We start from the raw sequence: 17,706 nt of genomic DNA, 5'->3' as shown, positions 1-17,706 counted from the left end.
GTTTTACATCAGATCAAGAATACCTCTCTCCTGATGGCGAGAGCTTTGTTATGAAGCCTCCTCCAAGCTGTTTAGGCCTTTCGTACCTTGATAAAAAAGACCTTTTGCTTTTACAACAATTACTTAATTGTGTAGTAGAGCAGAAGAAAGTGTGGTGAGTTGAGTGTGGATCCAGGTCTCTGAGAGACCAGGGTTTGAATTGCCACTCAGCCATGGAAACCCACTGGATGGCCTTAGACAAGTCACACACTGAACCTCAGAGAAAGACAATGGCATATCTGCCTTGGAATAAATCTTGCCAAAAAAACAAACAATCAAACAAAAAAAAAACAACCCTATGAGAAGCAGTGTGGTGTTGTGGTTTGAGATTTGGCCTAGGACTCTGGGAGACTAGAGTTCAAATCCCCCACTCAGTCAGCAAAACCCACTGTGACCAAAACCCATATCACACTCTCTCTGCCTTGGAGGAAGGCTAAAGCAAACCTCCTCTGAACAAATCTTGCCAAGAAAACCCTATCATAAGTTCACCTTAGCAGGAGCAGGAAACTACCAAAGTCCTCAACAGGGTCGTGCTTTGTAGCTCACCTCTTTTCAGCTCCTGTGTGTAGATCTGGGGTGGGAATCAGGCAGCTGTCCACATATTGTTGAACTACAGCTCCCAACTGTATTCCCAGGCTCTGGGTTTGGACCTTTTTTATTGTTTTAAAAATCTGTTTTCAGAATGCTCCTGAACAGTTCCCGTCCGAAGAGTTCCCCATTTCTGAGTCAAAAGTAAATATGGATGTCAACTTCCCTGGGGCAGCCTTTGTGATTGTGTCCTGTAAGGAAAGTCAGTCTGGATTCCGCAAAGAGTAAGTGACCATGAGGGAATCAAGAGCAAGGATTGCTTAAAAACGTGTCTGCCCATCCAAGAATTCTAAAATACTGGTTTCCTCTCCCCTTGCAAAAGACAGTGTGTTCACATGTTAAAATTGTTACCTCCTTGGGAAGGGGAAATTATGTAGAACAATAATGTAATGTGCAACCTAATTTCTTTTAGCAAGAATTCTGATTTCTTTCCTAGCTCCTCTCTGTATAAGGCCCCCTGGGCCCGGATTCTTGTCTATGGCCTTGGTCACAAAGTCAAGAGGAATGGCCAGCTGAACCTGATTGAGGCAGTGTGCTACCCTCGGGATGCTTCTCCGACAAACACAGGCCTCACGCCACCCCCCACAACCAACCAGTATCCCCCTGTCATCATCTCTACAGATAAGGTCCACATCAAACTGGGTAAGATTTCCAAGTAAACACAGACACACAGCCAGCAGTTCTTACTCTCTCAGAGAAGCTTTCTTATCATGTTAGACACAGCAGAATGCCATATCCTTTAGTATCAAAGCTGGGGGAAGCCCTCTTCAGCATGAAGGCCAAACTCAGTTCCACACAGGTTCATAGGGACCATATTCTGGTAGTAGGCAAAGCCAAAGGCAAGGGAGTGGGGCCAGAAATGGCAGTACAGCTTAGCTTAGGCCTATCACCGCAGCTCCGAAGCTATGGAATGACCTGCCGAAGGAGATCCGCAACATTTCTACTCTTACCAGCCTTTAAGAAGGCTGTTAAGACGGATCTCTTCCGGCAGGCCTTCCCTACTCCCCATTTACTGTGACTTACGTCACTCTGTCCTCCAATTCTTCTCTTAAATTTAATGAGAAGAATTAAATTAAAATTAATTAAAATAAAATCCTTGCCTCAAGAAGAAGAGCCCTCCCTCCATGACGTCATCATCAGACCTGGGAGGGAATGAAAAAGAGAGGCCCAATTTCCATCAGGCCTAACTGTGAATGTACTCACTTCGCTATCTTTAATTTTATTGTATTTTATTTATTTTATTCTTTTTATTTTTGTTATTGTAACCCGCCTGGATTCCTTGTGATTGGGTGGGCTATAAATAAATTATTATTATTGTTGTTGTTGTTATTATTATTATTATTATTATTATTATTATTACCTATAACCAGAGAGAGCCTTGTAGAATGGAGCTGGATGAGAGCCTCTACAAAAGCTGAGAAACAACCACACAAAAGTGCCTTTGAGAAGGGGACAGGGCAGTCTGGGGCTGCCAGGAGGGCCAGATTTGGCTAGATATGGCCTTTTGAGGGTTTCAGGCACGTGTCCAGGTCAAGGATTTTGATGTATGAAGTTGAAGAGGATAGGTGCACCCTGTTAGACTTCTGTCTTCATTTTCCCAAAATGTGGGGTTTGAGCTTGCTTGTGGATCTTCCTTCAGGCGTGTCGCCCCCTCCTGGTGCCATGATTGTCCTACACTCTCTCCCCCTGGAGTTTCCGCTGGCCCTGGCATTTGCAGAACAGCTCCTGACCTGGAAGCTGGATGACGGGGATGGAAGATCTGAAGAGGAGCTGGACACAATCCCTGCGTCTGTCCTTTTGCAAGTGGTGGAAATTCTAGGTGAGAGAGGAGTGCCTTGTTGCAAGTTTCGTGACCCAAGAATGGGCAAATGTAATCTGCTGAATTTACACACCACACAGAAAACTAATGACCAAACAGCTTCAGTGCTGTGAGTTGCTCTGAAAGAAGCAAAAGCACTGGTTTATATGAAGGGGAATGAGCAGTGTCTGATTTAAGCATAAGAGTCGCTGTTCTGGTGAGAAGGGTTTTTGTTTGTTTGTTTGTTTTGGGGGAAATCTGGAAAGGTCCCAGGCTTCTAGGTAGGAGAAGATTTCAAAATAATTTTAAATGAATCAATGCCCTTGATATTGCATTGGCCTGCTAGAGACACCCAGCCTTTGTCATCCGCTCAGCATTCAACAAAAGGGTTTACAAAGCACTGGAAGGAAGGGATGCAATTTCAGCTGTGGCATCCTTTGGGCTCCATGTTGGCTAGAAGCTGTTTTTTGTGGGTAGGGGTAAGAACTCTAGGGGCTGAGAATGGAGTGCTGTTGGCTAGGACTGGGCCATATGCTGACTATCTATTGCTGAGTAGCTACACATTCTGCTGCAAGGTCTGTCAGTTGATCAGAACGTTTAAAAAGTACCTGACTCTCACTGTTCCCTTTCCATATTGCTAGGAAACTTCCTGTGGGCGACCAACATGGCAGCCTGTGTGAAGGAACTCTTGTTTCACCTCTTGGCTGAACTACTTCGAAAAATTCACAGCCTGGAACAGAAGAAGAACCCAGCAGGATTGTCATCTTCCATTGCGCTCCAGCTCAATCCTTGCCTGGCCATGTTGATGGCACTCCAGTCAGAACTGCACAAGCTGTATGATGAAGAAACTCAGAACTGGGTGTCTGGAAATGCCTGCGGTGGGTCTGGGGTAGGAGGAGCTGACCAGGGGAGATTTTCCACATATTTCCATGCCCTGATGGAGGTCTGCCTGGCTGTAGCGGAAGTGACTTTGCCAATCAACATGGGCATCACTGCCAATGTGATGTCATCAACAAGTGGCCCAAATCTAAGCGATTCATCCTCCTCTTCCTCCTCATCTCCTGGGCAGACCCCCCAAAGCCCAAGCCTCCTGTCAAAGAGGAAGAAGGTGAAAATGAAGCGAGAGAAGACGTCAACTTCAGGGAAACGGACTTCATCCCGAGCTGCCGATACAGACGCCTCCTTATTGAGCATTGGTGGGAGCAAGCCAGAGGATATGTTGTGGTTCCACCGGGCACTCACCTTACTCATTATTCTCCGACATTTAACAAAGAAGGACCCCCAGGGGCTGGGTGTGACAAATGATGCAGTGGCTGATGCTTGCCAGGCCTTGGTCGGGACAACAGCTCACAGCCGCCTGCTGGTGATTTCGGGCATCCCTACCCACCTAGAGGAAGGGATTGTGCGAGGCGCCATCCGCAAAGCCTGCAACGCCCATGGGGGTGTCTTCAAGGAGGAGATCTACATCCCTATGCAAGAGGAGGACCCTAAGAAGAGCAAGGACAAAGCTGAGGGAGGGGAAAGTCGGACAGAGCTAGACAAACCGGTGGTCTCCAGCAGCGTGGACAGCCTTGACATCACGAGTTCCAGCAGTGTTACACCCGCCATGAGTGTTAGTGCTTCAGCCTCTACCAGCCAGGCCTCCATTTCCAGTTCTCAGGGGATCTCTCGGACTACGAGTGACATCTCGGTTGACCAGGCACTTCAAGGTGGCTTAGAGATGGCCATTCCACCCGGGTTGCTGGAGAGCACACCCCACGGGGTTTCCAGCCAGGAGAGTTTAGACCTTTCCATCGGCAGCAGCCTGGGGAGCTTTGGGGAACAGCTTGACAATGTGGAGACAGCGTCGATGTCAGATGTTGGGTCAGTGTACACCGTTACATCACTGGACAGCCAGCCGGCCCCATCCAGGCCCATCAAGGGCTTTGCCGTTGTAGAGGTAATGGCTTCCTGGGCCAGGGTGGTCACCTGCATTAGACAGCCTGCTACTCTGTGCACAGCACTCTTGAATTTACTTATATTTAAAGGGTGATTACAAGAACAAAATGTGGAGATTTGGGGAAGGCTCTCTCATGGGCAACTATAGAAACAGAATAGATGTTTGTTTACTGCTGTTCACTTGTGACTTGACATTATATGAGAGAACAGAGGCTTGTGGCACATTTTAAAAGACAGATGGATTTCATCTTGGGCTTCTTTTGTAAGGAAGAAGCCTGATTTTTCAGCTGTTGTGATTCTTTCCTGCATCTGATAGATGAAGCTCCTGCCTTATAAAAGAAGCTCAAGACTGCTGTGAGTTAATGTGCTCCAACACTCTTGGTCTGCTCCATGCAGGAGATTTACACAGCAAACTTTCTTGAGGGTCAAGCAAACGAAACAGTGCTACCAAGCTTGAAAATCATTGTAAGGATGCAGGAATTTAATTTTGTTTGTAAGATATTCAAAGTTCTTGATCTTTCCAAATTTGGATTTGGAAGAAGCAAAGTAGGTTGATAGGGTGGCTGAGAAAGGGATGAAGTTGCCAGGTGAAGCAGAAATTCAGAACCTCAGGTGCAAATAAAGATTGACACAGAATTCTGTTGTATTTTAATACAGATCAGATCCCGGGCCAAGATAGAGAAAATCCGAGCCAGCCTTTTTAACAGCAGTGACCTGATTGGTTTGTCCAGTCTGGATGGGGAAGATGAGCTCATGGAAATGTCCACCGAGGAAATTTTAACAGTCTCAACTGTGAACCAGAGCTTGTTTGATACACAGGGGAGTCCTGCACTTGAAGACTACTTCAATGACAAAACCATCAAAGGTGAGTGTGCTTTCCCATTTGGCAAATAGCATGTAAATGGTTTGGCATGTTTGACAAATGTGAACTGTTTTGAGCTGACCTTTTTTTAAAGCAAGCCTGTTGCCCTTCCTAACATTTTGACTCGCTTCAGGTGACAAGCTTGTGCCAGGTGCTCGTGAAGTCTTGACTGAAATATTTAAAAGCTGTCTCCATTCTGAACAAATGTTGAGTTTGACGCCAGCAAAACCCACCAAAGTGGCTGAGATTTATCTGAGCAAAGAGCAGATCAATGCGCAGACACCTGGCAACCTGCTGCACACCTTCTTTACCAACGTCCGTCCTCCAAAGAAGGTTCTTGAGGATCAGCTCACCCAGGTTGGCATTAACTGTTTTTGATTACTCTCCTCTGTACAAAAGTGACCGTTGTGCTGTGAGGAAGATCCAATTCTACAACCTAGCTGCCAATGTTGGTCTTGTGTTCCATAAGGTGACCCCTTGTCAATAATTCAAAATGGGATCCTGCTGGATAGTCCCATACTACTTCAGCTTGTATTCCGTCCTTCCTCTAAGATGCTTCAAAGCTATACATCAATCACAACAAACCTGTAAAATAAGTCAGTCAAAAGGAAGCTGATGGCCTTACAGCCTCAGCAGGAATCTGAAAGATGCCCAGGGCCAGTGTTCTGGGCATGCTATGTGGAATTAAAGTTGGCTTCCACCAAAAATACACCTCCTCTCCTGCTGGAGGAGGTTGTTTAAGACAGACTGCTTTTCCTCCTTGTTCCGCAAGCAATGCCATGTCCATCAACACAGACTGGGCAGCTTCCTTTGAAGAAGATCCCATATAATTCCAATCCTGTCATTTTTAGATAAGCTTTTTCACTCTCTACTCTCCACAAGGATGGAATACAAGCTGAAGCAATAATAGTATAATATTATAGTATCAATCTTTTTTTCTTTGAAGTGGGAGACAGTGAAGTCTGGACCCTGGCAAAAATCCATGGATGTGTGATAAAAGCCTGATCTTAGTCCCAAGTACCTATCCTTACACTTCTTTTCTTCTGTGCTTTCAAGATCCTGAGGAAATATGGCGCTCCAAAGCCAAAGTTTGACAAGAGCAAGTACAACAAGGGCGGCAAAGAGCAACACCCAGTGAAGGTTGTGAGCACCAAGCGGCCTGTCACAAAGCCCCCTGCCAAGGAGAAAGCTGTGCTCAACAGTGTCAGGTAGGAGCATTTGGCTCCCAGGAACATTGTGGGTGCCCACTTTGGAACTGCAAGGGGGGCAGCTTCCTGCCCTCCCAGCTTGGCACTTTAGTACTCGAAAGTGCAGAAAATGTCCTTGGAAAAAGGGGAGGCAAACTCCCTATGAACAAATCTTGCCAAGAACATCCTATGAGATATTTGCCTTCGTGTCCCCATAAGTCAGAAACAATTTGAAGGCACACAACAGCTTCAGTGCTTCCCTTTTGGTCGCCAAAGTTCTGCCTCCAGAAGACCTCAGATTCAACTGTTGCTTAGGGGATTGAACTAGGTGCCTAGGGCGATGCCTATCCTGTACTCACAAAACTGAATTCTGCATTCATTATATATAAGGAAATGGAATGTGCTTCCCTAGGCATACTTTTACTTCCTCGTTGTAATTTATTTTCTTTCCATTAGCCCACATAGAAGGGGAAGCTGTTGCACTTTACCAGATGTGTGGTAGTGGGCCTTAAACCTGCCTTTACATCCATATGGGCTAGAACATCCCCCCCATCCATAGGTCTTTGCTTGGCTATTTCCTGCTTAAAAAGACAAGAGGGTTATCTCTCCTCTGCTGCTTGTATGTTGGTTGTTTGCTTGTTTGTTTATTTTATATCCCACTTTTCTCCCAAATGAGATTCATTCTTTGCTAAGAATATAAATGGAAATACAGTTTTCTAGTGTAAATGGATTAGAGTGCATAACGGCACTCGCTGGTGTCAGAAACTGATTCCTGTTTTGAATGTATTGGAAACTATGTTGGTTATTCCATCTGAGAGGTTTGTTTTTATTCTGTACCTCTAGGCCAGCTGAAGCAGAAGCCATTGAGGATGTGTGGCTTATTTTCCTTCACACTGAGTGTGTGTGTGTGTGTGTGTGTGTGTGTGTGTGTGTGTGTGAGAGAGAGAGAGAGAGAGAGAGAGAGAGAGAGATTGAGAATGGAAACTTTCGGTATGGCATGAAATTTTAAGTCAGAGGTCATGGCTTCATCCATTGCTTGAGTAACTCCTTTCATTTTGACAAGAGTTAGCTCACTGTCGTCAGTGATCCAACTCCAGAGTACAAGCACATGGGAATTGGGGGCATATTGCACATCTGAAATAAAGTTGGCCCTTCCCTTACATGGGGGATCCATTCTGGACCCCGCCGTGTAAGGGAAATATTGCGTAAAGTCAAGCCCCATTAGAAACAATGGGGCTCGTTCCTGCAGTGCGCCCCTGGCACACCACAGGGTGCGCTTCCCACTGTTTCTTCGGGGCGCAGGAGAAGCCTTTCCAGTGCGGCTCCCAGCGTATGCTGGAAGCTGCGTATAGCGCACCCGTGTGTGACGCAGGCGCACTGTGCTGCTATGTTCTGGAAGCATGCAAGCACAGTAGAAATGCATGGCCTGATATCAAGCTTTCCCCTATGTTAGCAGGACAGCTTTGAGTGAGAAGAAGCCAACGGTGAAGCCTAAATCTCCAGAGAAAAGCAAGCCTGATGAAAAGGATCCAGATAAGTCTCCCACAAAAAAACAGGAAGGTAGCTATCCCTTGTCTTTTCCATCCCTGGGAAGACAGGTCCTCTGTGTAGAACTCCGGGAAGCCGTAGGGCTGGCCATTGTTTGGGCTAGTGGACAGGGCTGCTTAAAATGGTGTGCTGATGTTGGGTTCATTCAGTGGGGTGGGATGGTCTCATGTTTAAATGCCATAATATTATTATACTGCATAGTTTAAATCTCACAAAAGCTGTCTTTTGGAGAGTTGATGTGACAAGCTATAACAGAAAGACAGAGGGTCACATTTAAAATAAAAAGTCCAGACTAGACTGTATGTTTTGATTACTGGAAAGAAGAAAGGGGATATGGCATGCCAGGGCCAGGAGAAGAGGCCATATTTATATTTATGCCAATTGTTGAATCATTTCTCTCCTCCCTCCCCACCACTACTTTTCCCCAACTATTTCAGTTCCTGAGGAGAAATATCTGACACTGGATGGATTTCATAGATTTGTCATTGATCGGGCAAAACAGGACATCCGTAGTGTGTGGCGAGCCATTTTGTCCTGCGGTTATGACCTTCACTTTGAAAGGTAAGGTCTGGCTCTTTTGCCCCAGTGTGTGTGCATGTGCGTGCACATGTGGAGAGCTAGAGAGGAACTGAAGGGTACAACTGCCTCCACCCCTGAAGTGAATTTGTGGAGTTACCAGACTCTGCTCTTCAGGTCACAATCTCTTCTGTTCCCCCCAGGTGCGCCTGCATTGATGCCAGACATGCTCAGAAAGCCTCCCGCAAGTGGACCTTGGAAATGGATGTTTCCCTGGTCCAGTACATCAACCGTCTCTGCCGCCATCTGGCCATCACGCCAGCCCGTCTGCACCCACATGAAGTATACTTGGATCCTGCTGATACAGCTGACCCACGAGTCTCCTGCCTCTTGAGTAAGTGTCTAGCTCTGAGTGGTATGGTGGTCCTCCTCTTCCCAGGTCTGGGATGCTGGCTCATTTGTGGCTCCTTCTGTACTGAGAAGGAGCAACAGTGATCCTCCCTCCATCCCTCTTTCCGACTTCTCAGGTTCTGACCTCTCTGTTCAATTATAGACGTGCCCATTGAGAGCCTCCGCCTGCGTTTTGCCCTGCTCCAGTCCCTCAACACCACTTTGGAGACATTCTTCCTGCCGCTGGTGGAGCTTCGGCAGACTGAAATGTACACCAATAGCATTGCGGCACTGCTGCAAGAAGCCAAAGGTCAGGGCTTTGTATTGGCTATGTGCTAAATGCTGCCCCAAAGAAAAGCTGCTTGTTGCATGAAAAAAATGAAAAGTTACAGGCCAATTGGCAGGAGTGGTAATAATGGCACATCTTGTGAAAAAGGAGGGTTGTTTTGCTTCCCTTTTTCTGCTAGTGGGCTAGCTCCTATTAATAGGCAATGATGCAGGACCAACCGTATGTAAACTCTATCTTCACCTCAGGAGAGAATGCATCGGTTTAGGAAGTTAGTTTCCAAAATATTGACTTGGCTACTTTCTTGTCTACCTTATGGCTGTTCCTTATGGGAAAATAGGTGTCACTATTTTTTCTGTTTCTTTAGGATTAATTTTTTATGACACAAAAGTGACTGTCATGAACCGAGTGCTTAATGCCACTGTTCAAAGGACAGCTGATCACGCAGCTCCTGAGATCACCTTGGACCCCCTTGAAATTGTTGGAGGTATGGTGGTCTTCATTGTTACATCTGCCAAAAAGATTTGGTTCCTGACCAGATGGGGAGGCAGATGATGGCATACCAGCTAGAACTCATAGCCCTACCTGCACAGACCTTGACTTCCCTTCTCTTTCCTCTGCTTGCAACCAGGAGAGATTCGTTCTTCAGAAAACTCCTACTTCTGCCAGGCTGCCCGACAGCTGGCTTGCATCCCTTCCTCCCAACTCTGTGTGAAGTTGGCCAGCGGAGGGGACCCCACTTATGCCTTCAACATCCGCTTTACAGGCGAGGAGGTCCATGGCACAAGTAAGGCCCATTCACCTTTCTCCCCTTCTTCCTAACAACAGCTATTTTCCTCACCTTAGAAGCAGAGCAAGGAGATGGACAAGGTGTCAAGAAAATCCCATTGAGCATGAATTTCACCTTGCTCTGTTTCAATGTGAAGGCATCAAAGCATGCCTGCATCCCTCTCAGAATACATGGGTGTTTCTTACTTATTTCCTTTGTACTGTACCAAAAGCTTTAGAATGCTTCCCTTGAGGTCAGAGCATCTAAAATTTCAGTTCTTCTTGTCAAAGGAGCATCCTGATGGGCTTTTCCCATGTCTTTAAGTCAGGGGCAGGCATAATGTGGTCCAGCAACCACAGTGGCCTCTGGGCTCCATCATTCCCACCCCCACCTTTTTTAAACTTTGCCCCCAAACAACACAGAAAGCTGCCCAAAGGCATGAAAACACACAAAAATGCCTCACTCCACCCCCAGAACCACCCCAGAACCCCGTACTACACACAGATCCCTCACTTTTCCCCTGTAGTCCCTCCCAAAATGGCACCAGGAACTGGACATGACCTCATTTCCTATTGTCATTTTTGTGAGGGATTGCAGTGGTAAATTGTTTTGTCTGTGAGCTGCATTGGGTCCCTCCGGGGAGAAAGCCAGCAGGCAGGCAGGCAGGCAGGTAGGTAGGTAGGTAGGTAGGTAGGGGGTTGCTATGGGGCAAGGTGAGGCAGCTGGGAGGATTTGTGGGGGAAATTGGCTCTTGGCTGCCATACAACTACCCACTGCCATACCCAGTGCTCCAAACGTTTCTTCTAGGTGGCTCCTTCCGGCACTTCTTGTGGCAGGTCTGCAAAGAGCTCCAGAGTTTGTTGCTCTCCCTCCTCTTGCTCTGTCCCAGTTCAGCAGTTAATAAGAACAAGGTACGTTTTTCCACAACTGGAGAACAGAAAATGCCTCTGTTTCAAGTGGAAAGCTGCTGCCAGTGGGGGCTCTTACTGTTGCTGGGCATGGGGAGGCAGCATTCACTTTGTTGCAATTGCTGGGGGAAATTATTAAGACTTTTTTGGGCTTCCTGCCTTCAGCACTATTTGGTTGAGAGGCTGCAAGACACAGATTTCACAAGGAGATGTAAATCCTGGTGGAGACTCTGTTTTCCTGACTAACACTGTCCTGCCTCAACAGGGCAAGTACATTTTGACCCCCAGCCCCATCAGTTATGGGGAAGAGCAGCTGCTGCACTTCTTTGGGCAATTGCTGGGGATAGCCATCCGGGCGGACGTCCCCTTGCCCCTGGACCTTCTGCCCTCCTTCTGGAAGACCTTAGTAGGAGAACCACTGGATCCAGATGTTGACCTTCAGGAGGCAGATATACTGACCTACAACTATGTCAAGAAATTTGAAAATGTAAGCCTGTCTCCTCTTCCCTGTTTTGCTTTTGGGCACCACAGGATTTGCTGGATGACCCACAGAAAAAGGTCTCTCCTGCTGAGAACTAAAATGGAGAGAACAAGGTGTCTCCTTCCCTCCCTGCATGCCCTACTTTGGTGGTATCCTAGAAATACCAAGGAGGGCAAATGGTAGGACACATTGCAAGTTGAGCATCAGGAGGCCAAGCAACATGGTGATGCTCTGTTGTACAGGGTACGGAAAAATAGTAGCACTAGAAGTTCCAGCTTTTGTCTAAGGGTTTTTTTTCCCTTCAGCTTTTTATCCTAAGTCAGTATCAAGTATTAGACTTCCGTTTGTTAGAGCAGCAGCAGAAATAGGGTTCATTCAACTCTCCTGTTGCCCTAGCTCAATGATGAGACAGAGCTGGAGGCCCTGTGTGCCGAAATCGCTTCCCAGCACTTAGCCATGGAGAGTCCCGACTGCCCCAACAAACCCAGCTGCAAGTTCACCTACCTGACAATGACAGGCGAAGAGGTGGAGCTCTGTGCTAGAGGCAGGCACATCCCAGTGGTGTAAGTAATAGCTGAACTCCTTTGAAACCAAGGGTTTGGATTGGGGGGGAGGGCTCCCACCCTTTTTGCCTTGGGCTCAGGAAGGGTTGTGTGAAACTGAAACAGTGAGGAAACTACAGACTGTGTCCCAAGGTTTTTTCAAATGCCAACTCTTGAAACCTACACCATGTAAACAGAACTGAAAGTAGAAGAGTTGATGGGAACAGTTATATAAAATGGAAAAGCAGCCAAGGGGTCAACATCCTGTTAAGAGACATACACTGGTGTAAGTTGCACTATGAATGCAGAATGATGGGTTGGTAGATGAGTGGCTTGATTAATTTCAAGTATTTATACCTCACCCTTTGGCCAAAAAGAACCCCACAGCAGTTTACAAATACTTAATTTGGCAGTTCCCTGCCAAGACTTACCATAAGTCAGGATACGCAAGGAAAAAGAAATGGCAGTGGGAGAGAGGGTGGCATGCAACTGTTTTATCCATCTGATAGTGTCACAAGTGGAGTTGGTCAAGAGCAGTGCATTAAAATACCCAGAGAAGCTTGTAAATACACCTTACCTTTTTGCATTGCGCATTGAGGTTGAACACTTGATTCTCAGCCTTGCGCATTGACCATTCAGCCATATATGTTGCATAACTCGGGTGGTGGATAGTTCTGCTGCGCTGAAGCAATGCAGATCTCAGCCAGGGAGTCACTCTCAGGATGAAGAGGAGGGCTTCTCCAGGTACCTGGATGTCTCTTTCGGTCTTTCCACTCAGGTGGGAAAACAAGGATGTCTATGCAACAGCCATTCGGAACCTGAGGCTACGTGAGCTGCAGACTCCAGAGTGTGTGATGGCTGTGCGGGCCGGCCTGGGCTCCATTATCCCCCTTCAGCTTCTGACCATGTTGACCCCCTTGGAGATGGAGCTGAGGACTTGCGGGCTCCCCTTCATCAATCTGGAGTTCCTCAAGGTACCCTAGAGTTTTCCACCTCTCCCATTGCGGTCCCACAGACCTTGTTCTCCCAGACAGCGACACCAGCAAGAATTCCAGAAAGAAAGGGAATTTCCAGTGATGCCCTGGAAGCAGAGGTGGCCACTCTCTCTACCCTGGACAGTGTTTAGCAATGGACAGTGAGACAGAGTTGGATTGAAAGCCAAAGCCAACTCACAGTAGCTCAGCCAGAAAGAAAAATCTGCTTGACTTTGAGCCCTCAGATGGTATAATAGAGCATGGGTCAGTAACCGTTGTCTTCTTAGATGTTTTTGGATTTCATCTCCCATAATTCCTATGCTAAGACTGGCTAGAGTTGTTGGGAGTTGTAGCCATAAAATATCTGGACGACCACAGTTTGCCCCCTGCCCCCCCTCCAAATTTAGGGCATAGTTGCTGGGTTTAAGAAAACTTGTGTCCTTTGTGATGTAACTAGCCTTGTTCTGCATTGTTTTTTCTCTTCTGCCACGGATAGGCCCATACTATGTACCAAGTGGGACTGATGGAGACTGACCAGCATATTGAGTTTTTCTGGGGGGCCTTAGAGATGTTCACGCAGGAGGAGCTCTGCAAGTTCATCAAGTTTGCCTGCAACCAGGAGCGCATCCCCTTCACCTGCCCCTGTAAGGATGGCGGGCCGGACACCGCCCATGTCCCACCATACCCCATGAAGATTGCACCCCCTGATGGCACAGCAGGTAGAGTGGCTTTGAACTAACGTTTTAGAACTCATTTTAATCTTGAATTTATAATTGGATTGTTTTATGTTGATGTTGGTGGAGGGTTGGATTGTGTAATTTTGATTATGTTCTGCTATGTGTTTTTATTTCTTTTTACTGTAACCCGCCTCAATCCGTAGGGAGAGGCGGGATGTAATAATAATAATAATAATAACTTTGCAGATAGTAAAGGATTTGGCATACTAGTGGGAACGGAGTGGACTTTTTTCTCATGTTTTCATTCATTGGGAGGGGAGCGATGGGGCTTTGGTGGGCAGGTGGGAGGCTCAGGAGCCACATGTAGCCCATAGACCACCTTCTGGCTACCCTTGTTACAGCTGTAACACCTCAGCTGAGCTAACAAAAAGCTATCCCAAAAACGATGCTGCAATCAGATATTTTTTTCTGACATTTCTTTGACTTTCAGAGCTGCTAAAACAAATGGCAGTTAAATCCTGCCCTTGAGTTTCAGTGACTCTTGTGCATTTACATACTATGTTTGTATACTCCATTCCTGACCAAATCTCACAGCTGACAATTTGAAATAAAGGCTTACAATCCAAGAGAGACCATACAAATGCAAAAGAGGAGGCAGAAATGAAAGTAAGTCCTGTGCCAGCTCTTTTCCAGAATGTCATGTGAAGTTTCTCTTCAGCTGTGCTTACCAGTAGCTATGAGTTATAATGGTTATGTATTACCTCCAGGATCAGACTGTAAGCCTCTCAGTCCTAATATCTAGGGGAAATTGCTATTTGATCTCCAATAACCATGTTGCCTTCTGAAATAAAATGGGAGCGATCCTTGGAAGGCAGAATTAAGAACTATCTCATAAAAGACCCCTAGAGCCACTAAGAAAAACCCTCATCTCTTTTGTACTGGGCAGATTCAGAGTGTCTCCATTGCTTTGCTTCATCACAGGGTCACCAGACTCCCGCTACATTCGAGTGGAGACCTGCATGTTCATGATCAAACTCCCCCAGTACTCCTCCCTTGACATCATGTTGGAGAAGCTCCGGTATGCCATCCACTACCGCGAGGACCCTCTCAGCGGCTGAGCCGTCATCTCACACGCAAGGCAATGGACACCTTGGGGGCATTCCTTCAGAGCAGCCCCTGCTCAACGGAAGAACCACACTGGATGCCTTGGGGTGACCCTGAGGTGAGATCTGAAGACTTCCTCTTCCCTCCATACCTTTGCTTCTGCAACTGTGGTTGCAGGAAGACTTCCCTGTCATATTTGTGGACTTTTGTGGTGGATGGGTTGTCTTTGCTGCCTTGTTTGTGAAATATTTGTAGGATGAGTTTAGTACACAGACTGATGTTCACAAACCTTGAGATCCTTACATTTCTTTCAAAAGTAGAAGAGTACTAATAGTTGCACAGAAACATAATGATGAGGCTTTCATTTCTGAGTGCAAAAAAACCAAGGCAGCTTCAACTACTGGCTCAGGCTGTTTTCTGTAACCACTGACACAAAGGGATTCTCACGGGGACAAGTACTGAAAGGTCTTGCTTTCTGTGCAGGGGTTGGGGGGTAACTTCACAGCTTTTCACACATACAGCTTTGATGACAAAAAACTTACCAATTCATGTTTCCCCAGAGCAGAAATCTTAATGCACCCAGGTATGACAAGTTTCAATCATTCTTACAAATACATGGGGGGGTCAGTTGGCTGAAATCCAACAAGTTGGCACCTCAGCCTTCTCCAAACAGCAGTGCCAGTAGGAAAGCTGCACCTTTTTTTAGACTCAGAAATGATTGGTCAGAGATTGCTACAAGGTTCGCATCCAGAAAAGAGGGGAGAGAAGATGCCAACTGTCAGCCCTCCAAGAGGATTGGTTTTCTCTTCCTTGGTGGGATCCCCTTGGCCTTTCTCTGGGGCAGCCTTCCTTTTCTTCCAGCGGGGGCTTGGGAGGGAGAGGGTCTTCAGGCCACTGGAATGTAAGGAAGCTGCCCAACAGGAGGGCTCTGGGGATTGTGCCTCAGTCTGTTGTGAGAGGTCCCCTGTGTCAGAGAGACACATCAAGCACGCACATTTCCCCCCTTGACTAATGAAATGAGTGATTCTATATGCGGGGTTGCCCTTCAACCCCAGACTCTCCGAAGGGCCTCTGTTTGGCTTGGTGCTATCCATGAGTTTAAGTGCCAGCTCTTAGTTCCAAGCTTGTATTTTCTTCCCTGCAAAAACCTCATGCGCATCTTTCCAAGCTGTCATCTAGGGCTGGGGCGGGAGACGAGAGTCAACATTGTTTGGCTTGGCTGTGGCCATGGAAGAGCTGTATTTATTGTACATTACTGTGAATACTAGTATCTATTTGGGTTGCATGATGTGTGGCTGGAGCTTGTGAGGGATGAGTGAGAATGAAAGAAAGATGAGTGTGACTTTTTAGAGTTAGCTGTCAGCGTGTACAAGACCCAACTTCCATTGGTTGAAAAGAAGTAAAACTTGCACCTCTATAGGCGGCACTTTTAACTCCCACGTCATGCCCACTTTCTGGCCAGATGAAAGACTTTTAAAGACAAACCTTGCACGGCGAGTTTACAAGTACACAAGAGAAACCCGGATAGAAAGAAGGGGGCATTAAAAGACTTTCCCATCGACAGTGGATCTTTTGGTCTGAGCAAAGCTAATAGCCCCCCTTTCCAAGCCTCTGGCTGTTCTCCTTTGGAATGGCCTGGTTTTCTCTGAAGGGGGACTTCTCCTGCTGTCAAATACCTCACAGGCCTTTTGGTTGCCACGTCGCCAGCTGTGAATCCTCAAGGAAGCTGCCGCTGCTGCCGCCGCCATTCCTACTGCTCCCTCCTTGAGGCTATCGGGTGTCACGAGGACCTCCCCACCTCAGCCCCAAAGTGTGTGTGCTGTCAAGTGACTTGGTGTATATTTATGCTATTTATTTATGGTTGCATTTAAGAAAAGGAAATTGTTCTCCATGGTGTTTACACCCCACCCAGTGTCAACGGAGCTTCTTTTTTGGGAACATTTTGCATCCAGATCGTATGCCCTTCATCTGCATGGTGGATTCCATTGGGCAGGGCAGGCTGGCCAAGTGGAAGGATGCTGCTAAGTTAAGGCTGGGCACATTGCTGAGAACTGGGCCTGGATTTCCTCCGTGGATGGAGTCACTTCTTTGTTCACTCTAGGAATGCTGCCAGCAGCAAGAGGATCTCTTGCTAGATAGGCTGGGGTTGTGAGTCGTCTTTCTTTTCACTTGAATATTCATTCCGAATGTAAAACTGTCTTTAAAAACAGCAGAGAACCTGGGCACCAAGGTATTGGAGTCTATGCTTGCGTTGAGCATCTGTTGGGGTACTGATAACACTATTCACCTGTTTTAAGTGCTCTTGGTCAGGTGTCAAACATCCAGGCTAAAGGGAATTCTCATGACTTGCGTGTGTGCTCCTTAATACTTGGTTGGAAGCAGAGGAGAGCTACCACTTCCAAGCTGCGATCACCTACAAATTAAAAACTACTTGAGACGAGGAATGGCTGGTTGCCTGCCTGCTCTCCAGCTCACTTGGGGATAAGTTTAATGCACTGTACTTTTTAATTTGTATTTACTTACCGCAAATGTGTATATATTTTGTACAAAAGGGAAAAGTGAGCCAAGGGCTGCCATTCCTCTTGGGCAGGAGGGACACCCCAGGGTCTCCTGCCCAAGGGAGATCAGCTGCCAAGCTGACAAAAAGTGTGTTTTGTTTGCCATAATTTTGTTAATTTATTCTCCACTGTTCACACCTCAATTCTACCACAAATCTCTCTCCCTGGAACAGTTATCCTGCCTCAACTATATAACAAAATGGAGAAAACCCAACAACCTCCCCCCTCCCCCCAAACCCCTTAGCGTCCCTCTGTAAACCCACCATAGTGCTTTGCCCTTGGAAATAACACAGCAAGGTTGGTTGCCACTTGTTTTTAAGACCTCTTTGGCTTTTCTTGTATTTAATAAATGCTTACTTTTGGTGGAAGTGTCCTTAACACTGCTTTGTTTTTGGTCTAGACAGCTGGGGCAAGAGCAGGCAAGTGACAAGAGTGTTTCACCAAGAACCCATGCCCTTGCTCTGGGTGTGTGGGGCAATGTGCAGTGAGAACTCAGATTTCTACAGCAGGGCTGAGCAGCACATGGTGGTTCTTTTTAAAG

General features: G+C 46.8%; 1 protein-coding gene across 5 annotated transcripts in view; it reads left to right on the top strand.

The window, feature by feature from the left end:
* Positions 1-17,527, top strand: part of HECTD4 (HECT domain E3 ubiquitin protein ligase 4) — an 80,601-nt gene extending 63,074 nt beyond the window's left edge. For 4 of the 5 annotated variants that reach the window (XM_089490041.1, XM_089490039.1, XM_089490040.1 and 1 more), the window contains exons 58-76: positions 721-851; positions 1,064-1,269; positions 2,267-2,446; positions 3,067-4,364; positions 5,021-5,228; positions 5,359-5,582; positions 6,282-6,433; positions 7,866-7,972; positions 8,398-8,521; positions 8,680-8,870; positions 9,030-9,176; positions 9,520-9,639; positions 9,784-9,939; positions 10,729-10,832; positions 11,095-11,316; positions 11,707-11,873; positions 12,631-12,826; positions 13,323-13,545; positions 14,485-17,527. In XM_089490041.1, the coding sequence (XP_089346167.1) occupies positions 721-851; positions 1,064-1,269; positions 2,267-2,446; positions 3,067-4,364; positions 5,021-5,228; positions 5,359-5,582; positions 6,282-6,433; positions 7,866-7,972; positions 8,398-8,521; positions 8,680-8,870; positions 9,030-9,176; positions 9,520-9,639; positions 9,784-9,939; positions 10,729-10,832; positions 11,095-11,316; positions 11,707-11,873; positions 12,631-12,826; positions 13,323-13,545; positions 14,485-14,621 (4,293 nt within the window). In that variant the 3' untranslated portion in view covers positions 14,622-17,527. The remainder of the gene's footprint in view (positions 1-720; positions 852-1,063; positions 1,270-2,266; positions 2,447-3,066; positions 4,365-5,020; positions 5,229-5,358; positions 5,583-6,281; positions 6,434-7,865; positions 7,973-8,397; positions 8,522-8,679; positions 8,871-9,029; positions 9,177-9,519; positions 9,640-9,783; positions 9,940-10,728; positions 10,833-11,094; positions 11,317-11,706; positions 11,874-12,630; positions 12,827-13,322; positions 13,546-14,484) is intronic. The other variant, XM_089490038.1, reaches the window with a different exon arrangement.
* The last annotated feature ends 179 nt before the right edge of the window (positions 17,528-17,706 follow it).

The sequence above is a fragment of the Sceloporus occidentalis genome, unplaced genomic scaffold, assembly GCF_023333645.1.
Source record: "Sceloporus occidentalis isolate IW3139 unplaced genomic scaffold, rSceOcc1.0.p SCAF_41, whole genome shotgun sequence".
Classification (NCBI taxonomy): domain Eukaryota; kingdom Metazoa; phylum Chordata; class Lepidosauria; order Squamata; family Phrynosomatidae; genus Sceloporus; species Sceloporus occidentalis.
This window is presented reverse-complemented; position numbering and strand designations above follow the sequence as displayed.